Source organism: Dipteris shenzhenensis, chromosome 29 (genome assembly GCF_047967505.1).
Source record: "Dipteris shenzhenensis isolate YYH24624 ecotype China chromosome 29, Dip_SZ_1.0, whole genome shotgun sequence".
Taxonomy (NCBI): Eukaryota; Viridiplantae; Streptophyta; class Polypodiopsida; order Gleicheniales; family Dipteridaceae; genus Dipteris; species Dipteris shenzhenensis.
Window position 1 is genome coordinate 5,659,541 of NC_141624.1, and position 18,406 is coordinate 5,677,946.

The 18,406-nt window shown below is 42.8% G+C and overlaps 1 protein-coding gene across 1 annotated transcript in view; it reads right to left on the reverse strand.

Moving 5' to 3' along the window:
- Positions 1-4,666: 4,666 nt before the first annotated feature.
- The window catches only part of LOC147882346 (SAND family protein), a 56,539-nt gene continuing 42,799 nt past the window's right edge, over positions 4,667-18,406 (reverse strand). The window contains exons 13-15 of the mRNA XM_087400407.1: positions 6,414-6,505; positions 6,202-6,266; positions 4,667-5,730 (exon numbers count right to left, since the gene is read on the reverse strand). Of these exons, the coding sequence (XP_087256533.1) occupies positions 5,635-5,730; positions 6,202-6,266; positions 6,414-6,505 (253 nt within the window). The 3' untranslated portion in view covers positions 4,667-5,634. The remainder of the gene's footprint in view (positions 5,731-6,201; positions 6,267-6,413; positions 6,506-18,406) is intronic.

The window sequence follows — 18,406 nt, forward strand, 5'->3', positions numbered from 1 at the left end:
GACACGTAGGTAGACTCTTCTTAGAGTATAATTATAGAATCTTTTTAGCCAGACCGTACAAGGCACCACTTCGTGGGCATTCGACATGGTCGTCATCCAAAGCCAGCAACACGACATATCCGATAGAGAGTGGATGCATAGATTACACTTAAGGACATTTTGTCCATAGTCATGGTTGGAGCACAAGCAACACGGGTTATCGCAGCCCATGTCAGATGCAAAGTCACAACCAAGAGACCACGCCGGCCTCTATTTTTGACTTTATACCACACTGCCCCACCGGCCACCACTGGATCCACCATGATCTTCCTTCTAGTGGGAAAGGCTCCCATTTTTGCTACATTGGACTAGACTTAACTTTAGAAATTGTTAATATATGATGATGTTGATGTCGATGTTGATATTATGAATATGTAGTACTAATGTTCTTATGACTATGTAGCATTTAGCATGGGTGTTGATACTCATTTTGTACCTCCACCATTTCAGCTTGTTGTATCAAGTTTCTCACAGTCTCATAGACCCATCAACCTTCCAAAGACTATAATAAACTCTCTCTCTCTCTCTCTCTCTCTCTCTCTCTCTCTCTTCCACTCTATAGCACCTCTACATATTGGAGAAAACACTACGGATAACCATAGCGAGTCGCATGCTGAATAAACAAGAGATATATTCATGCGGAATGGAAATACATAGAGATATACACAGAATAGAGAAGTCAAGAGGAAATCCCATCTCTATTGCATAAAATATATGTGATGAGTGAATGAGTAATGAATGCACGAAGACTCTAGGTCGCATAAATGCAATAGTCCGATGGATAGCTGTCACACTTGTCGAAGCAGTTCTAGAGTCACATGAATACTAGAGTCCGACTGACAACTGTCAGACATGTCTGAGCAGTTGTAACTACTACTTGTACCTCTTGGAATCCCCGCTCAGATCCGCAAGAGTGTTTGTGCCTTAACACACTCAAAATGCTCTCACAACTCTCTCAAAAATTCGTTGAACTTCAAATAGCAACATCTAGAGCTCCAAAACTCAAAACACGGAGCTACGATGAGAGAACTCCTTCTACATTATGACTCACAAGGTAAACTCCATGCCTTGCCATAAGGACTTGACTCGAGGCTCTTGTATCATGACAAAACAAGTGATAATTGAGGAGGAGAGAGGCCACAGCTAGATACCAATCCAAGCAAATGAAAAACTTACTCGATTAGTTAAAAAGAATAAATATATCCATTAACCCTATAGGATTAGGGATAGAAATTTGATCCCCAACCCTTCTTTCACCTTATTAGCAATACAATGTAGTGCACTATTATCCACAATATTCACAAAAAATGATTTTGAGGATGTAATCTCAAAACTACAATTATGGTTCGATGTGGAATTCAAGCCTAAGGGTCAGTGGACATAATTGAAGGGATTGCTAAATGATAGTGACCCAAAATATCATAAATACATGTGGGTTGAAAAATGAGATTCCAATGGCTGGAAGATTGAGGAGACCAACACCTTGATACCAATTTAGGGTCAATTCACAAGGGGGTTGCTAGGGGTGAATAAGAGTTCACTTGCATTCCGAAACTACAATTCCTTGAAAAAGTTTGCGAAGCATGTTGCTTTGGAAAACAGGAAAAAGCAAACTTTGGGATCAGAACCTCTCAAGCAAGAGGTATTTTTTATTTGATACATAGATGTACGGGATTATGCACAGACCCATAGCATCAATGGTTCACTTTACTACTTGACTTTCATCGACGACTACAGCAAATATTATTGGGTCTATTTTCTAAAGGAGAAATCTGAAGTATTTTTCAGATTTCAAGAATTCAAAGCCATGATAGAAAACCAGACAAGCAGAAAGATCAAAGTCATGAGATCAAACAGAGGAGGTAAATACACGTCTTCAACTTTCGCACAAGTAATAGCATTCGAAGACAATTCACATGTGCAGATACTCCTCGGTAAAACGCAATAGCTGAATGCAATTGATAAGCCAGAATGACAAACTGCTATGAATGAAGAAATGAATGCTTTATATAAAAATAACACTTGCAATTTATACAACCTTCCACTAGAAAAAGCATCCATTGCAAACAAATGGGTTTACAAAGTAAAGTACAATCTAGATGAAAGCATTGAAAGATACAAAGTCATACTAGTTGTAAAAGGTTTTGCACAGCAATATGATTAAGACTATGATGAGACTTATGCTCTAATAGCAAAGATGGATTCCATAAGATTTTTTATATCAACAATGACACTCAACAAATGGAATATGTACCAGCTAGATGTCAAAATCTTTTTCTCAATGGTTACTTAGACAAGAAAGTCTACATGCAATAACCAACACGGTATGTTGAACCAGGAAAAGAAAATCAAGTTTGCCATCTCAAGAAAAGTATGGATAGTCTCATAAAGAAGTTTCATATGATAGATTACAAGATTGCAACTACTCCCATGGAGCAGAGATTGAAACTTACCAAAGATCCAAAAAAGCCTACAGTCAATGACAAGTACTACCGGCAACTCATCGAATCTCTTATATATCTTATTATCACAAGGCTAGATATTTGTTATACAGTAAGTTCACTTGCACAGTTTATGACAAATCCAAAAGCCTCGCTGAAATGTCACCAAGAGTCTTAAGATATACCAGAGATACAAGATAGTTTGGAATAGAATACAAAGGAAGTCATCAAAGGTTGCATGAATACTATGATAAGTAACTATGCAAGAGGTCATGAGACCAAGAGATCCACACAAGAATATGCATTTTTCATTGATCGAGGTGCTATATCATGGTTGTCAAACGAGCAGCCAACTATTTATTTGTCTTTAACTAAAACAAAATATAGGACACTCACAACAGGTGCATGTAAGGCTATGTGGCTCAGAAGATTATTGTCATAAACAAGTTACTTTGATGAGTCAAAGTCAACAATAATTTACTATGATAATCAATCGGCTCAAGAATCCAACATATCACTCAAAAATAAAGCATATTGATGTCATAGAGCACTTCATCACAAAAAGAGTGTTAGTGACATCACATTGCAACATTCTAACAACAGAGTTGACTCAGAGGAAGGACATTCCCATTAAAGAGCTGTGATGAAATGTAATGTTCAATCCTCCTTTCATTTTGCATAATCATCATCTTGAAAAATGCTTACTTCATGATATTGATTTTGAGGAGGGAAGGTGTTGAGGAATCATCTCAACATCCATAGCACTAACACAATAGAGTGCCTGAAGAAATTTGTATATATTGATTCTTTTCAACTAATCTAGTGTATAGTTAGTCGATATGGTGTTCCCTCTAGCTATGCCCTCTCTCTTCATATCCATCTTCTCCTCTCCCTCTCCATATTTATTTAAGACCTGAGCTAGTTTTGATGACACGAAAGCACACATGAAGGTTGTGGAGTAAAATGCTATGCAGCCTCTAGTAAAATCACCCCCCCATGCCTAACACACTCCCATGTGACACTCACACACTACGGGCTGATCGGAATGCATTAATGCGTTCATGGATGCAGCACTAGTCTTTGATGGACTACACAAGAGAGAGACAGAGAGAGGTCGTTGATGCATGTTTTTATGATTTCTCAAAGCAACCTAGGTTAGATGAATGACTTCGGGTCATGTAGAAACCCGTCATCTATGATGGATGCACATGGTGCTATGCCACCTCATGTGTCCCCTCAAAAATCTCTAACCAACACAAATAACATGACATCATGATTGGTCTAGCCTAGAACATAAGCATAACTACCACCCTTTGAAACCATGAGGCAAACCTAACCCAATCACGCAAAGAAGATTCAAGAATAAATCCATTGTTCATGACTCATTCTTAAAACATCATCATGATTGGTCTAGCCTAGAACATAAGCATAACTACCATCCTTTGAAACCATGAGGCAAACCTAACCCAATCATGCAAAGAAGAAACTCATTCTTCAAACATCTTGAATCTAGAAGTACAAGGGGACCAACCACTTAGGGGCAGGCGCTAGGGGGGGAGATGGGACATGGAACCCTTCAAATGAGGGATTGAACATCTCAAAATCTGTTAGACTCAAGGAAAGGGGGAAAGACAAGGATAAGAGCAGAAGGTACCAAACCCGGGGTAAGGGGGGGAAGAGAGAGAGGTTTATTCATGCCTGCAAAAGGCAAAAGTCGCAAGTCAAAAATGCATTATGCGGAGAAACACCCTTGAGGTATCTAGCACACCTTCGAAAAAGAGAGAAGCATCAACAAAGTTCACAAAGTTGAAAAAGAGATAAGCATCAACAAAGTTCGAAGTTCCTAAATTTCACCTATGCAGATCAATGACACAAACATGTTATAGTGTGCCTTAAATGAACATAAAATTACTGAAACCTACTGAGAACAATTAAATATTTATTTTTCAATTACCATCAAACAGAATTTGCATACTCCAGCCTGGCAATGCAAAGAGGCTCTCAATGTCTTCCAGCATGTACCACTCTCAGGAAAACATTTATGTGACACTAACAATAATTCAAATCACACTGGAGACATCTTCAGGGAATGTACGCTACACATAAGAGACGCAAGCTAAGGATGAAGCATGCCATTTACTTCCAAGTTTTGGGACAGCAGGCAGCTTAATATATACGTATGCATGGATGACACTAGAGGGATGTTGATTTCCATAAAGGAAGAAATCAGGTATGTCAAACATGAAAATATTGTAGGTAGAGTGATCTGTGGCATGACCACGCTATGCCTTATGCAAAGCTGTAGACGTGTACAGAACTGTTCCATTTAATCATAGAAAGACAACACAATGTTCTCGATATGTTGCCCAATGTAGGAGCATGATAGCAAAAACTGGAAACTCATACAATGGTTTGTGAGCATGGAGAATTTCGCATGTGTACAAAGACGCAAAGATGTGAGCTGCCAGAATCTATCACCACCCATCATATAGGCTAAAAGTTCATCAAGTGATTGTACCTATTTCTGTACTTTGCAAATGAATTACATCTCTTATTACAAATTTTTCCTATTCTTCACATTTTATCACCTAGGCATGGAGGCCTTGGCATCAGAGAGCTCTTAGCCACGCTCTGTGATTTTACAAATTGCCAGTCTCCCTCGTCAGATGTTCAACGAGGCAATGTGAAGAGCATAAGTATTATTTTGCAAATTTTCTATGAGTTGTAGACCGCCAAGTGACATCCTGGCATTCCCGTTTTGAGGCTCAAATCCCTCAAATTACTTATGGTGGGCCTATTAAATTTCTCAACCGATAGTCTGCGATTGCACAAGCTTCCAATGTCCCTTTCAGGACAGGATAGATGAACCTAGTGTAACCCATTTTTATGGCTACAGTTGTAGGCACCTTAGGGGATGCCCATACTGAAAAACAGAACGCCCAGCTTTTCTAAGTTCCTTAGTCCCATGCTTTCGGTGTGCAGTGTTGAGGTGAAAATGGAGGGACAAAGCTCAGATCATGTGAATGTTATACACAGCATGGAGCTGTATCATCATAGCCATAGTCAAGAAACAAAAATACTTGAAAAGAATGATTTTCACCGTGGCACTACATACATGCTGAAACAAATATATGGGGTCTGGATCACCCTCCTCTCACCAATTGAAAGGACTGGCTCCTAAATAGAAAACATCACTTTCCACGTCACGAATCCATTGGCAAACACGATTGCAAACTGTTATAGCTGAACTCTGCACAACAAATGAAAAATGGCAGCATGCTTCAGAAATTTATCTTAAAGATGGGTGTTAAATTTTTAAGAGGTCAGTGCCCAACTTCACATGGATTGCAAGCTATATAAAGAGTATCACACAGAAAGAACATTGTTTAACCACCTTGCAACTAAAGAGGTATCAGCAAAATCATTAATAAGATTTACCAAAGCAGGCTGGGTCTGTGCTTTTAGATTCTTCTAATCATCTGAAATACTATAATTATCCTTTAAAAAGAATTAATTCCACATTTTCGATTAGCTACTCAACCACAAGTATTGTAGATTTTTGGAGCAATATCCAGGTTCCCCTTAAACTTTTCATGATTGAGCAGAGGCACAGGTGAATCAGTCACTATCCTGACTCCCTACAGTGTGTGACTGCATGATTGTTTAAAAACCACCAAAAAATGATTGGACCTAGCCTCGAACAACAGGGATTGCTTATTACCTTTTCAGCCAGTGGATCAAACGCTGCAAAGAACTCAAAGTCTGCAGTACTCCAAGCCAGTAGAACTGCAAAAGAGACAAATATAAGTGCCATGTGCAAACATATCAGAGGCAGATTTGCTAAAAGATAGACAGGGTACCAATATTCCTCATCAACCTTGTCATTGAAATGCAATTTTATCCAAAGACACAATGTATATTTCTGCTACATACCAAAATGTTCATCCCTTCTGTACTGCATTTGGTGTGACCCAGCAGGACCCCCATGCATTGAAGCATACAATCTTTCGTAGGCACGAAATAACCTGCCACAAAGTGAGGCCCGTAGAATGAGCAGACATAAGAGTAGTAATAATACAAGTCATACAGTTGCTAAATAAATCAGTCCAAGAAGCTCTAAGTTTAGTTTTCAGGAGTGCAAGCCCATTTCTACTCCTATGGAACTCGGGCTGAAGTTGAGTATTTATGATGCAAGAGAGTCCTATGATATGGGTATGTACAGCTAGTTAGTTGGCCGTCTTATATATTGGTGCAACACTAGACTAGACATTCAATTCGCTGTTCCCCAGCCCAGCAAATTATGCAAAGTCATGATACTAAGCATCGGCAAGCAATTGTAGGCCATCTTCTGGTGGTTCTAGTGATGCCCTATAGGCCATGGTATGTGCCTTGTAGGCATAAGTGTAGGCACTTGTAGTGTTAGTGCCTTTTAGGCCACATAGGACACTTAGTCCTATGTGACACCTAGGACACTTAGTCCTAGGTCTAGGTACAAGTACCTTGTACTTAGATTTTTCATTATCCTAGATTTTGACGTGACAGACTCTATCGACTCTTTGCAACCTGCACTCTCTTTGCCTATCGATCCTACAGTGGTATCACAGCAAGGTTTGACTCGTCTTTCTGCCCCAAGACTCCCTGTTGCACCTATCCGTACTGGTTTCCTGCGTCGTACAGATCCGTACCTCCATCGTACTTGTGCAGTACAACTTCCGAATCTGAGCCGCCGTACAGTACAGTTGCGTATCTGTGACACCGTACGTTAGACTCTGTACACCACTACTTGTTACGTACATGCACCGTACCAGAGTCACCGTACCTGCGTCGCCGTACAACTGTACGTATTTGCGTCGCCATACAACTGTCACCGTACTTGCGCCAATCTACGTATCTTCTGCACCTACATTGCCGTACAGATCGACGTGCCACACTACGTACACCTTCCGTACCTGCACATGGGAACGTACTGTTTTGTACAATTTTTGTACCAGGTCCGTACTTCAACCGTACACCGTACGGTGTACTTGATCTGTACTTGATCCGTATTTGATCAGTACAGTTACTGTACACTGTACTTGAGCTGTCCGTACAGCTAGTACTTCTTTCAAGTGATCCCCGTACAGGTGGTTGCACGTACAAGGTTACATTCTGGACATTGGTACTTTTTGGGGCTTTCAGTTCATTTCAGCTTCTTTGGTTGCAAATTCCCGCAAGAACATTGGGGCTTTGGGATTTGGTCTGCAATCTCTTGTTATTTGCAGTACATTGGGTCAGATTGCAGAATATTGAGTCACACTTGCTAGACATTGCGTCACATTTGCAAAATTTCAGTAAATTTTGGGGCTTTTCTGAATTTGCCCTCATTAAATTTGGGGCTTTTGCCAGATTTTGCAGTTTTTGCAGTGAACATTGCCTGTCACAGTCACATTTGGGTCAGATCTGCATTTGCCCTTTGATCTGGGTTGGAAATTTGCAGATATTTGCTGTCATTTTTTGGACAGCCAGCTTTTTGCAGTGATAGCCTTGAGGCTTTTTGTTTTTTCAGGTCTCTTTCAGGGTATCACATTTGCTATGGCTGGGAACAATCAAGATTTATTTGGTGTTCGTCGTGAAGATGATAAGTTGGATGGCACCAACTATCCAATGTGGTCTTATCTCATGAAACATATCTTGTTGCAAAGGATTTGTGGAATATTGTTTCTGGGATTGATCTGAGGCCAGCCAATGCTACTGTGGTTGCCTCTACTGCTGGTCCCTCTGCAGGGAGTACTCCTCCTGATGCCTCTTCTTCTAGCACTCCTGCTGCTACTCTTCCAACACAGGAACACTCAAGATGGGATGCAAGAGATGCAAATGCACATTCATGTATTGCTTTATCATGCAAGAGAATCATTATTCCACACATCCGATCTTGGAGGACAGCAAAGGATGCTTGGGATAAATTGGCTTCTCTCTATCAGATTCGCAATGAAGCACGTGTTGCATATTTGAGAAGGCAATTACAGGAAGTCAGCATGAATGAGGGTGACTCAATGGATGCATACTTGACAAAGGTCAAGGACCTCATGGAACAACTTGCCAACATTGATGAGGTGGTGCCAAATTCACAGCTTGTCAGTACCACATTGAATGGACTGCTAGATACATATCAAGGGTTTGCTACAACCCTTCGATTAGTGGCCATGGGTAATCCAGACCACTATTCTTTTGATCAGCTAGTTACTTTGCTTTTGCAGGAAGAGCAAAGTAGAGCTAATAGACAAGCCATTATTCCAAAAGATGCTTCACATGCACATGCTCTTCAGGATGATTGGGCATGGGCTATCCATTGCTCATTTGATCCATCCAAAGCTGATGCATTCTTTACTGCTAATGATGCTCAGTCCTGGTACTTTGATAGTGGTGCTTCCAAGCATGTCACTTCTTGCAAACAGTTGTTTCATTCATTAGTTGATGCACCTCGAGGGGGGACTGTTACATGTGCTAATAATGCTTCATATGCTGTAAAAGGAGTTGGAGATATGCAGCTCACATCCATTTCAAGCCATCCTGTCACTCTAACAAATGTTCTTTTTGTGCCTGGCATTGAAGTCAACTTGATTTCAATTTCAGCAATTGCTACTTCAGGTTTCAGAGTAATTTTTGATGGCTACGAATGTCTAGTTTATGATCTTTGTGATGACAATGCCATAGTTCTCACTGGCACTTTGCAAAAAGGGCTTTATCACCTTGATCATCATTCAGCTGCACTTTCTATTGAAGCATTGGCTATTTCAGATTCACAGCTTGCTGAAAGTCATCTTTGGCATGAGAGAATGGGCCATCTCAATTATAGAGCTCTTGCAAAGCTACATTCACAGCAGATGGCAAATGATGTACCTCAGACTCACACAATTTCCAAACATGTGTGTGAGGGTTGTCTTTTGGGTAAGATGCATCAATTTCCTTTTCAAAAGAATTGTCCAAAACTCTCACAAAGGAAATTACAGCTAGTACACAGTGATGTCTGTGGCCCAATGAGGACAAATGCCATTGGGGGGTATAAGTATTTCATGACTCTCATTGATGATTTCACAGGATATTGCTGGGTATATCCTTTAAAGGCCAAATCTGAAGTTTTCTTATGCTTTCAGAGATGGCTGAATATGGTTGAGAATGAATCAAGATGCAAGCTTGTCACCCTCAACACAGATAGGGGGGGAGAGTGTTGGGGTAAAGGCACATTGCCACCCCTTTATTAAAGATAAGACATCTATGACTGTCTTAAGACAGTCATAGGATAAAACCTAATCCTAATAAAACCTATGAGTTTGTGGTGTGGCTCATCACTTCACACCCGCACACTTGAGTCTTCTCTCTCTCACACTCTCCTCCCTCTTGCTCTTCTTCCCCCTTCAGGCCCTTCAACTGGTATCAAAGCCACTTCTCCCTCTAACCTTGCCTACCCACCCCCCTCGACCTCTACCTGGTCAGCAGGTGACAGCGCCGTACGGACGTACGTCGTCCGTACATCCGTACGGACGGGCGTCGCAGGTCTGCAGGCAGCAACGGGCATCGAGCAGCGGCGCGGGCGCGGGCATCGAGCAGGGCACGGGAGCTGGCGCGGACGCGGAGCTGGGCGCGGGCTGTATAGCAGCTGCTAGCTGCAGCAGGGCGGCGCCGCGTCACGCCAGCAGCTGCATAGCAGCTGCTAGCTGTTAAGCCCTCGGGCGTCGCACAGGCTACAGCAAGGTACACGACCGTACGACCGTCCGTACCGTCGTACGGACTCCGTACGGGCGTCCGTACAGTACGGACGAAGCCGCCGTACCTGCAGGGAGCTGCATCAGGGGAAGAACTTCCGAAATTTTTTTTCTTTCCCTCTTCTGGGATTCCGTACCCTGCGCAGGTACAGAAAGTACAGCAAGACTGCGCAGGTACAGAAGTACAACAGGCGCAGATTTTTTTTCTTTGGGAAGAAAAAGAAGGAGAAAGAGCTCTCTGCTCTTGATTCAGGATCATCTTTCAGTTCACAAAACTGTGTTTTTCTTGAAAGTACAGCAAGTACCTTCATTTACCTCGTGCTTGAGGTGAAGAGAACCACAGTGTGTGGTTGATTGCACAGTTATCTGTTTTCGTGAAGGAAATGCCTTGATTTTGCAGAGAACTTTTATGCTTTTACTGGGCTTGAATCTCAGTTTCCGGGTGAGCAGATCATAGGGCTTTTGCCTGGCAGTTGATGCTTTGTATGCCTTGAGGTAGTGTGGTGCCAGAGAGCACACATTTGCCTCGATTTCCGCAGTGTGGAGGTGACATTTTCTTGCAGGTCACATTTCTTGTGCAACACTCAGAGAACCTCAGTTGAGCCACGCTTGGCCAGGGCGCATCGAGTTTACTCGGTCCCTAACTGTCCATCGTTGACAGTGCTCAAAAGGTTCCTCATTGAGTGTTTGTACGTTGGGATCTGTGTATGTCATTTCTACACAGGGCAGTATATGCATTACACTGTTGGTTGATTCTGTCAGAGAGATTTTCACTTTGCATGCTACCTCAGTGTTGAGGTGTTCTTCACTTGGTTCAGGTGTCAGATCAAGGGGCTTTTGCCCAGATTTTGTTTGATAGCACTTGGGTTACCGACAGAGATCTTCAGATGCATTTTATCCCCTTGGCAGAAGGGTGATTGCTTGGGATTTATCCCATTTTCTGTTGCAGGTTTTGTGACAGGCTGAAGTGTCATTTTTTTTTGGGTGTTTGCCAAGTGGTTTATGCATATTAACTCAGTGCAATACCTCATCTGAGGTGAGAGAAGTGATCAGTACAGCCAGTACAGCAGTGTTTACAGCAGTATTAAGTGTCTTGTCAGCCAATGATGCACTGTTAAAGCACTTGTGGAGCAGCTGCAGCATTCTGAAATTACTGTTTATGCCTATTTGAGCACGGTACAGTGTGTCAGAAGGTACAGTATTTGCAGGGACATTACTGTTTTGCTGCAGATTTTCCTGATCAGTACAGCCAGTACAGCAGTGTTTACAGCAGTGTTTTGTGTCTTGTCAGCCAATGATGCACTGTTAAAGCACTTGTGGAGCAGCTGCAGCATTCTGAAATTACTGTTTATGCCTATTTGAGCACGGTACAATGTGTCAGAAGGTACAATATTTGCAGGGACATTTACTGTTTTGCTGCAGATTTTCCTGACAGTAAAAAACAGCACTATTGTGAGTGCTCCTGGCTCTTTATAGAGCAGGTTTTTTCTGAGAAATCAGAATTTTATTCAGTCTTGCTGGACTACAGGTACTTTCCTTATCTGATATGGCATCAGGGGGAAGTGAATCTTCAATTCTGAACATAAAGAAACTGGAAGGAGCACACAATTATGCATTATGGGCAGAACAGTGCTTGAATGTACTTCTGTTAAAGAAGATTTCTAAGCCCATAAAGGTGAAGGGTGTCAAGCCATCTGACATGGCAGCTGATCACTGGGAAGAGCTTGATTTGTCCGCAAGGGCAGCTATCATGCTCACTATTTCTGACACTCTTGTGTTCAATGTTCAGGCTGAAAAGACCTCTTATGGTCTATGGCAAAGGCTAGAAGAATTGTATGCCCAAAAGAGCTCAGCCAGTAAGGTTTATTGGTTGAAGAAGCTGGTTGATCTTCGCATGAAGGTACAGCTATGACCTCACACTTGAGTGAGTTCAATGCCATCTTTACACAGCTGATTGCACAGGGATTGAACCTTGATGAGGAGTTCAAGGCTACTTTCTTGCTGTGTACCCTCCCTGAGAGTTGGGACACTTTCAAGACCACCCTGTCAAATTCGAATGTCACTCTCATTTATGCTGATGTAGAGAGCTCTCTCCTTATGGAGGAGATGAGCAGGAAGAATAATGCGAGCAGCAAGTCTTCAAATGCCTTGCAGGTACAGGATAGAGGCAGGACTCAGCAGAAGGGGAGATCTGCTAGTAAGTCCAAATCCCGCAGTCAGTCCCGTGGCAAAAAGGATATTGAATGCTTTTATTGTGGCAAGAAGGGACATGTGAAGTCTAAGTGCTTCAAGTTCATACGGGATCAGAAAGCCAAGAAGGCTGAAACAAAGGATGCAGGCAATGCAAGCAAAGGCAAAGGCAAGGCCAAGGCAGATTACTTGGATGCAGTGAATGTTGCAGCAGAGGACAGTGACAGTGACATACATGATGTTTTATGCTCTTCTGCTGTAATAGCACATGCTTTGGTTATTGATGGCCATGACATGCACACCTGGCTCTTGGACTCAGGTGCTTCTTTTCATGTTACTCCTCATAGGGAGTGGTTTACTTCCTACACAGGTACTTATGGAGTTGTTCATCTATGCATGTCAGATTGCAGGGATTGGCAGTATACAGATAGTATTCCCTGATGGACGCATATTTATGCTTGATGGTGTTCGCCATGTGCCGCAAATCAGGAAAAATCTGATTAGCACTGGCTTATTGGATGACAGTGGTTACCACACCACATTTGGGGATTCCAAATGAGTGATTACTGATGGCCAGGCTGTAGTGGCTGAGGGTTTTAAGAGTGATACCTTGTACCCTCTTTATGTTTCCAGTGTGGGTAATCATGTTGTTGCCATAACCGAGCTGCCAAAGGTTTCATTGTGGCATAGCCGGTTGGGACACATGTCTGTTAAAGGAATGCAAGAACTGTCACGTTTGGGTTATCTGCCGTCTCTTTTTTTTCAGATTTGCCTACTTGTGATCATTGCATATTTGGCAAGCATTCTGTGACTCCTCATAAGAGGAGAACTCCCCAGAGTAGAGCACCACTTGATCTAGTGCACACTGATTTGTGTGAGATGCCACAGTTATCACTAGGGGGTGCAAAATATTTTATTACTTTCATTGATGATGCCACACGCAAAGTGTGGGTCTATTTCTTGAAGCATAAGGGCGATGCCTTAGATGCTTTCAAGAAGTTTGTCGCTCAGGTTGAGAATCGGACAGGTCGCAGGCTGAAATGCCTCAGATCCGATAATGGGGGTGAGTATGTGTCACATGCTTTTGTGCAGTTTTGCCAAGCTAAGGGCATCAAACAGGAACTCACAGCCCCTCATAATGCATCTCAAAATGGTGCAAGTGAGCGGATGAATCGAACTATTCAGGAGAAGGTTCGATGTATGTTGTCTTATGCTGCATTACCCCATGGCTTTTGGGCAGAAGCCGTGCAAACAGCAGTTCACATTATTAACAGGTCGCCAAACAAGGCTTTGGAGTTGAAAGTGCCAGAGGAGGTGTGGTCTGGCAAGCCACCTTCATACAAGCACTTACGCGTATTTGGCTGCGAGTGCTTTGCTCATGTACGCAAAGAACTGCGCACCAAACTGGATCCAAAGTCTATCAGATGCATCTTTATGGGTTATGGTGACGAAGGTGAAATGGGGTACAGGTTATGGGATCCCGTTAAACGGAAGATTATACGCAGCAATGATGTCATCTTTAAAGAGGATAGTGCACACAAGGAACCCGTGCAACCTGTGGAATACAAGAGGGTTATTTATGATGATGTTGGACAGCAAAGAATGCCCATTTATATGCAGCAGCAGGCTGCTGCAGATAACCCTGTTCAAGAGGGTATACAGGCTGAAAATCAGCCAGATAATTTTGCCAATGATGCACCACTGGATATGCCAGCAGATGGGGCTGTAGAACAGCCAGATATGGTGGTACAGCCACCCGTCATGCATGAAGAACAGGCTGGACAGCAGCCTAATCCGGAACATTTTGTTAGAAGGAGCACCCGTGTACAACGGCCTCCTGCCAGGTTTGTTCCAGGAGCCAATAATGTGGCTGATTTTATCATGCTGACAGATTGTGGTGAGCCTTCCAGCTTCAAGGAAGCTATGGGAAGAACAGAGAAAAAGAAGTGGGAGAAAGCCATGCAGTCAGAAATGGACTCCCTACTTCAAAATGATACATGGGACTTGGTGCAGCTACCTGCAGGCAGAAAGGTTTTGCCATGCAAGTGGGTTTACAAAGTCAAAGTGGATTCAAATGCTTTACCGAGGTATAAGGCCAGATTGGTTGCCAAGGGATTTAAGCAGGAGAAGGGCATTGACTTTGATGAGATCTTTTCCCCTGTAGTCAAGATGACTACTTTGAGAGCAGTGTTAGCTCTTGTTGCTCATGACGACATGGATTTATGTCAGATGGATGTGAAGACAGCCTTTCTTCACGGAGATCTCCATGATGAGATCTATATGAGTCAGCCAGAGGGATATGCTGTTAAAGGGAAAGAGCAGCTTGTGTGTAAGCTCAAGAGGAGCTTGTATGGACTCAAGCAGGCGCCAAGAGAATGGTACAAGAAGTTTGATGCCTTCATGCAGTCCCAAGGGTATCATAGGTGTGAGACCGATCATTGCTTGTACACCAAACGGGCAAAGGATGGCAGTTTGATGCTACTCATTCTATATGTGGATGACATGCTTATTGCCAGTAAATCTCAGCATGAGATTAGTGCTTTGAAGAAACAATTGCATAAGTCTTTTGACATGAAAGACTTGGGTGATGCAAATCATATTCTTGGCATGCGGATTACTCATGACAGGTCCAAGGGACTTTTGTTTCTGTCACAGAAAGAGTACATTGACAAAGTACTGCAGCGCTTTAAAATGGAGGGGGGGAAGTCTATTAGTACCCCGTTGCCTCCACATTTAAAACTCAGCAGTAAGGACAGCCCCAGATCAGATGATGATAAGGCTGAAATGGCCAAGGTTCCGTATGCATCTGCAATTGGATCTTTGATGTATGCCATGGTTGCCACTCGTCCGGATATTGCTTTTGCGGTGGGAGTCATCAGCAGGTATATGGCAAATCCAGGCAAGCGGCACTGGGAAGCAGTGAAAGGTGTCTTGAGGTATCTCAAGGGTACCAAAGACTTGTGCATATGTTATGGTAGGCAGGATGCATTGGTGCATGGTTTTACAGATTCAGACTATGCAGGGAATGCAGATAACCGGAAGTCTACTACCGGTTATATTTTCATATTTGCAGGAGGTGCTATATCATGGGTGTCTCGGTTGCAGAAATGCATTGCACTGTCAACTACTGAAGCTGAATATGTTGCAGCCACTGAGGCTTGCAAGGAAGCAATATGGCTTACTTGGCTGGTGGGAGACTTGGGCATTACAGGAGATATGCCAGTCTTGCATTGTGATAGTTAGAGTGCTATCATGTTGGCAAAGAATCCGGTCTTTCATCAGAAGACCAAGCACATAGATGTGAAATATCATTTCATCAGGGAGGTACTGGGAGACAAGCGACTTGAGCTTGTGAAGGTGCATACTGATGATAATCCTGCAGATTTGCTCACTAAGAGCTTGCCTACTGAGCGGTTTGCACATTGCTGCCACATCATGGGATTAGGATGAGACCATTCTTATTTTATGGTCTTGTATACAGTAACTGTATAACAGTAACTGTATATTGCTGTAATTTTTATTCTTTTCTCCCCTTTAGGCACCTTGGCCTTTAGGTGGGAGGTTGTTGGGGTAAAGGCACATTGCCACCCCTTTATTAAAGATAAGACATCTATGACTGTCTTAAGACAGTCATAGGATAAAACCTAATCCTAATAAAACCTATGAGTCTGTGGTGTGGCTCATCACTTCACACCCGCACACTTGAGTCTTCTCTCTCTCACAGTCTCCTCCCTCTTGCTCTTCTTCCCCCTTCAGGCCCTTCAGAGAGTATATGTCCAAGGAGTTTGATGCATTTCTGTCTTCACGGGGCATTATTCACTCATGCACTACTCCTTACACTCCTTAGCAGAATCCTGTTTCTGAAAGGAAAAACAGGTTCACAATGGAGATGGCCAGATGCATGCTTAAGGCCAAGTCTTTGCCCAATAAATTTTGGCTTGATGCAGTAATGTGTGCCAACTATGTGCTAAATAGATCACCTACACGGGCATTGAAGACTATTACACCTTATGAAGCATGGAAAGGCAGGAAGCCTTCACTTTCACACATGAGAGTTTTTGGGTCTCTTGCATATGTTCATGTACCATCTCAGCTGAGACATAAGCTTGATGACAAGGCAATCAAATGCATATTTATTGGTTACAGCCAGGAGGGCAGAGGGTATCGGTTATATCAACCAAATACTGGGAAGATTATTGTCAGTAGAGATGTGATCTTTGCTGAACATTCAACTTCTCCTCTTGTGGACTGCAAAGTAAAGCCAGATGTTGACGTGTTTGATGCCTTTGAATCTTGGTTACCTTTGCCATCATCAGAAGAGGATTTTGACCAGCAACATGAGCCTCCTGCAGGCCCTCCACCAAGCAATAATCAGCCACTACCTCATGCTGATTTGCAGGTTTCTCTTCCAGGACAAAATGATCCCATTATTCATGATGCAGTCATTGAAGAAAGAGCTTTCAATAGACAGCAAAGACAAGTTCCCAGATGGCTTCTTGATACATTGAGGGACAGCAAACAAGATCAACCTTTTGCTGCCCAGACAAGATCAGGGAATAGACAGCATGTTCACTTTCTTGAGTTTGCACTCCTTGCTACAGCTTGCAATGAAAAGCCTTTGTGCCATAAAGATGCTTTTGACAGCAAAGAGTGGATGGATGCAATGAAAGCTGAGTTACAATCTATTGCCAAAAATGACACATGGGAATTAGTAGATCTCCTCCCCGCAAGCATGCCATTGGAACGCGGTGGGTCTACAAATTAAAAAGAAAATCTGATGGTAGCATAGATCGATACAAAGCTCGTCGTGTTGCAAAAGGGTATGCCCAACAACAAGGCATTGACTGTGAGGAGACATTTGCTCCCACATCCAGGATTACTACCATTAGATGTGTCATTCCATTGCAGCCCATCATCATTGGCAAGTGCACCAACTTGACATCAAGACTGCTTTTCTTCATGGGGATCTGCAGGTAGAAGTTTATGTCACACAACCTCCTGGCTTTGAGGTTGTTAATTCTGAAAATAAGGTATGCCGGCTAAGAAAAGCCCTTTATGGTTTGAAGCAGGCACCCAGGGCATGGTATGCCAAAATTCATGCACACTTACTATCCCTTGGTTTTCAGAATAGTCCCACAGAACCCACTCTTTATGTCCATGGGAGTGGATCTGATTTTTTAGTGCTGATTTTAAATGTGGATGATATGCTCATCACGGGCCAAATAGTCAGCTAATTGCAGCTTTCAAGGCTGATTTGCAGCAGATTTTTGACATGTCAGACATGGGACGGCTCCATTATTATTTGGGCATTCAGTTTGCTAATGTTGAGGGGGGTATCATGATGTCTCAGTCGGGAGCCCACCATGTGATATCACTCTTTATCAGTAGGCTGTTGGATGCCTTATTTATTTATGTCACACCAGACCAGACTTGCAGTATGCAGTATCTCAGCTCAGCAGATTCATGCACATGCCCAGTTCACAGCATTGGCAGGCAATGAAGAGAGTCTTCAGATACCTCAGAGGCACTCAGGATTTAGCCCTTTCTTTGGTGATCAGGGTTCACTTACCATGCATGCTTACACGGATAGTGACTAGGCAGGATGTTCCGACACCAGAGTGTCACATACTGGCAATTGTTTTTTGCTTGGCAATTCATGTATCTCTTGGCTCAGCAAGAAGCAACCAATAGTTGCCACGTCTAGCTGTGAGGCTGAGTACAGGGCAGCTTTCACCGCTACAGTAGAGTGTGTTTGGCTTCGACAGTTACTTACAGATCTTGGTATTTGCCAGACATCCTCCACTATTGTCTACATTGACAGCCAGAGTGCTTTGGCCATTGCGTGTAACCCAGTGTTTCATGCGCGTACCAAGCATATTGAAGTTCACTATCATTATGTTCGGGAGCGGTTGTCAGCAGGAGACATAGAGTTGTCCTATCTTCCCACAGAGGACAACATAGCAGATATGTTTACAAAGGCACTTCCTCGTCCCA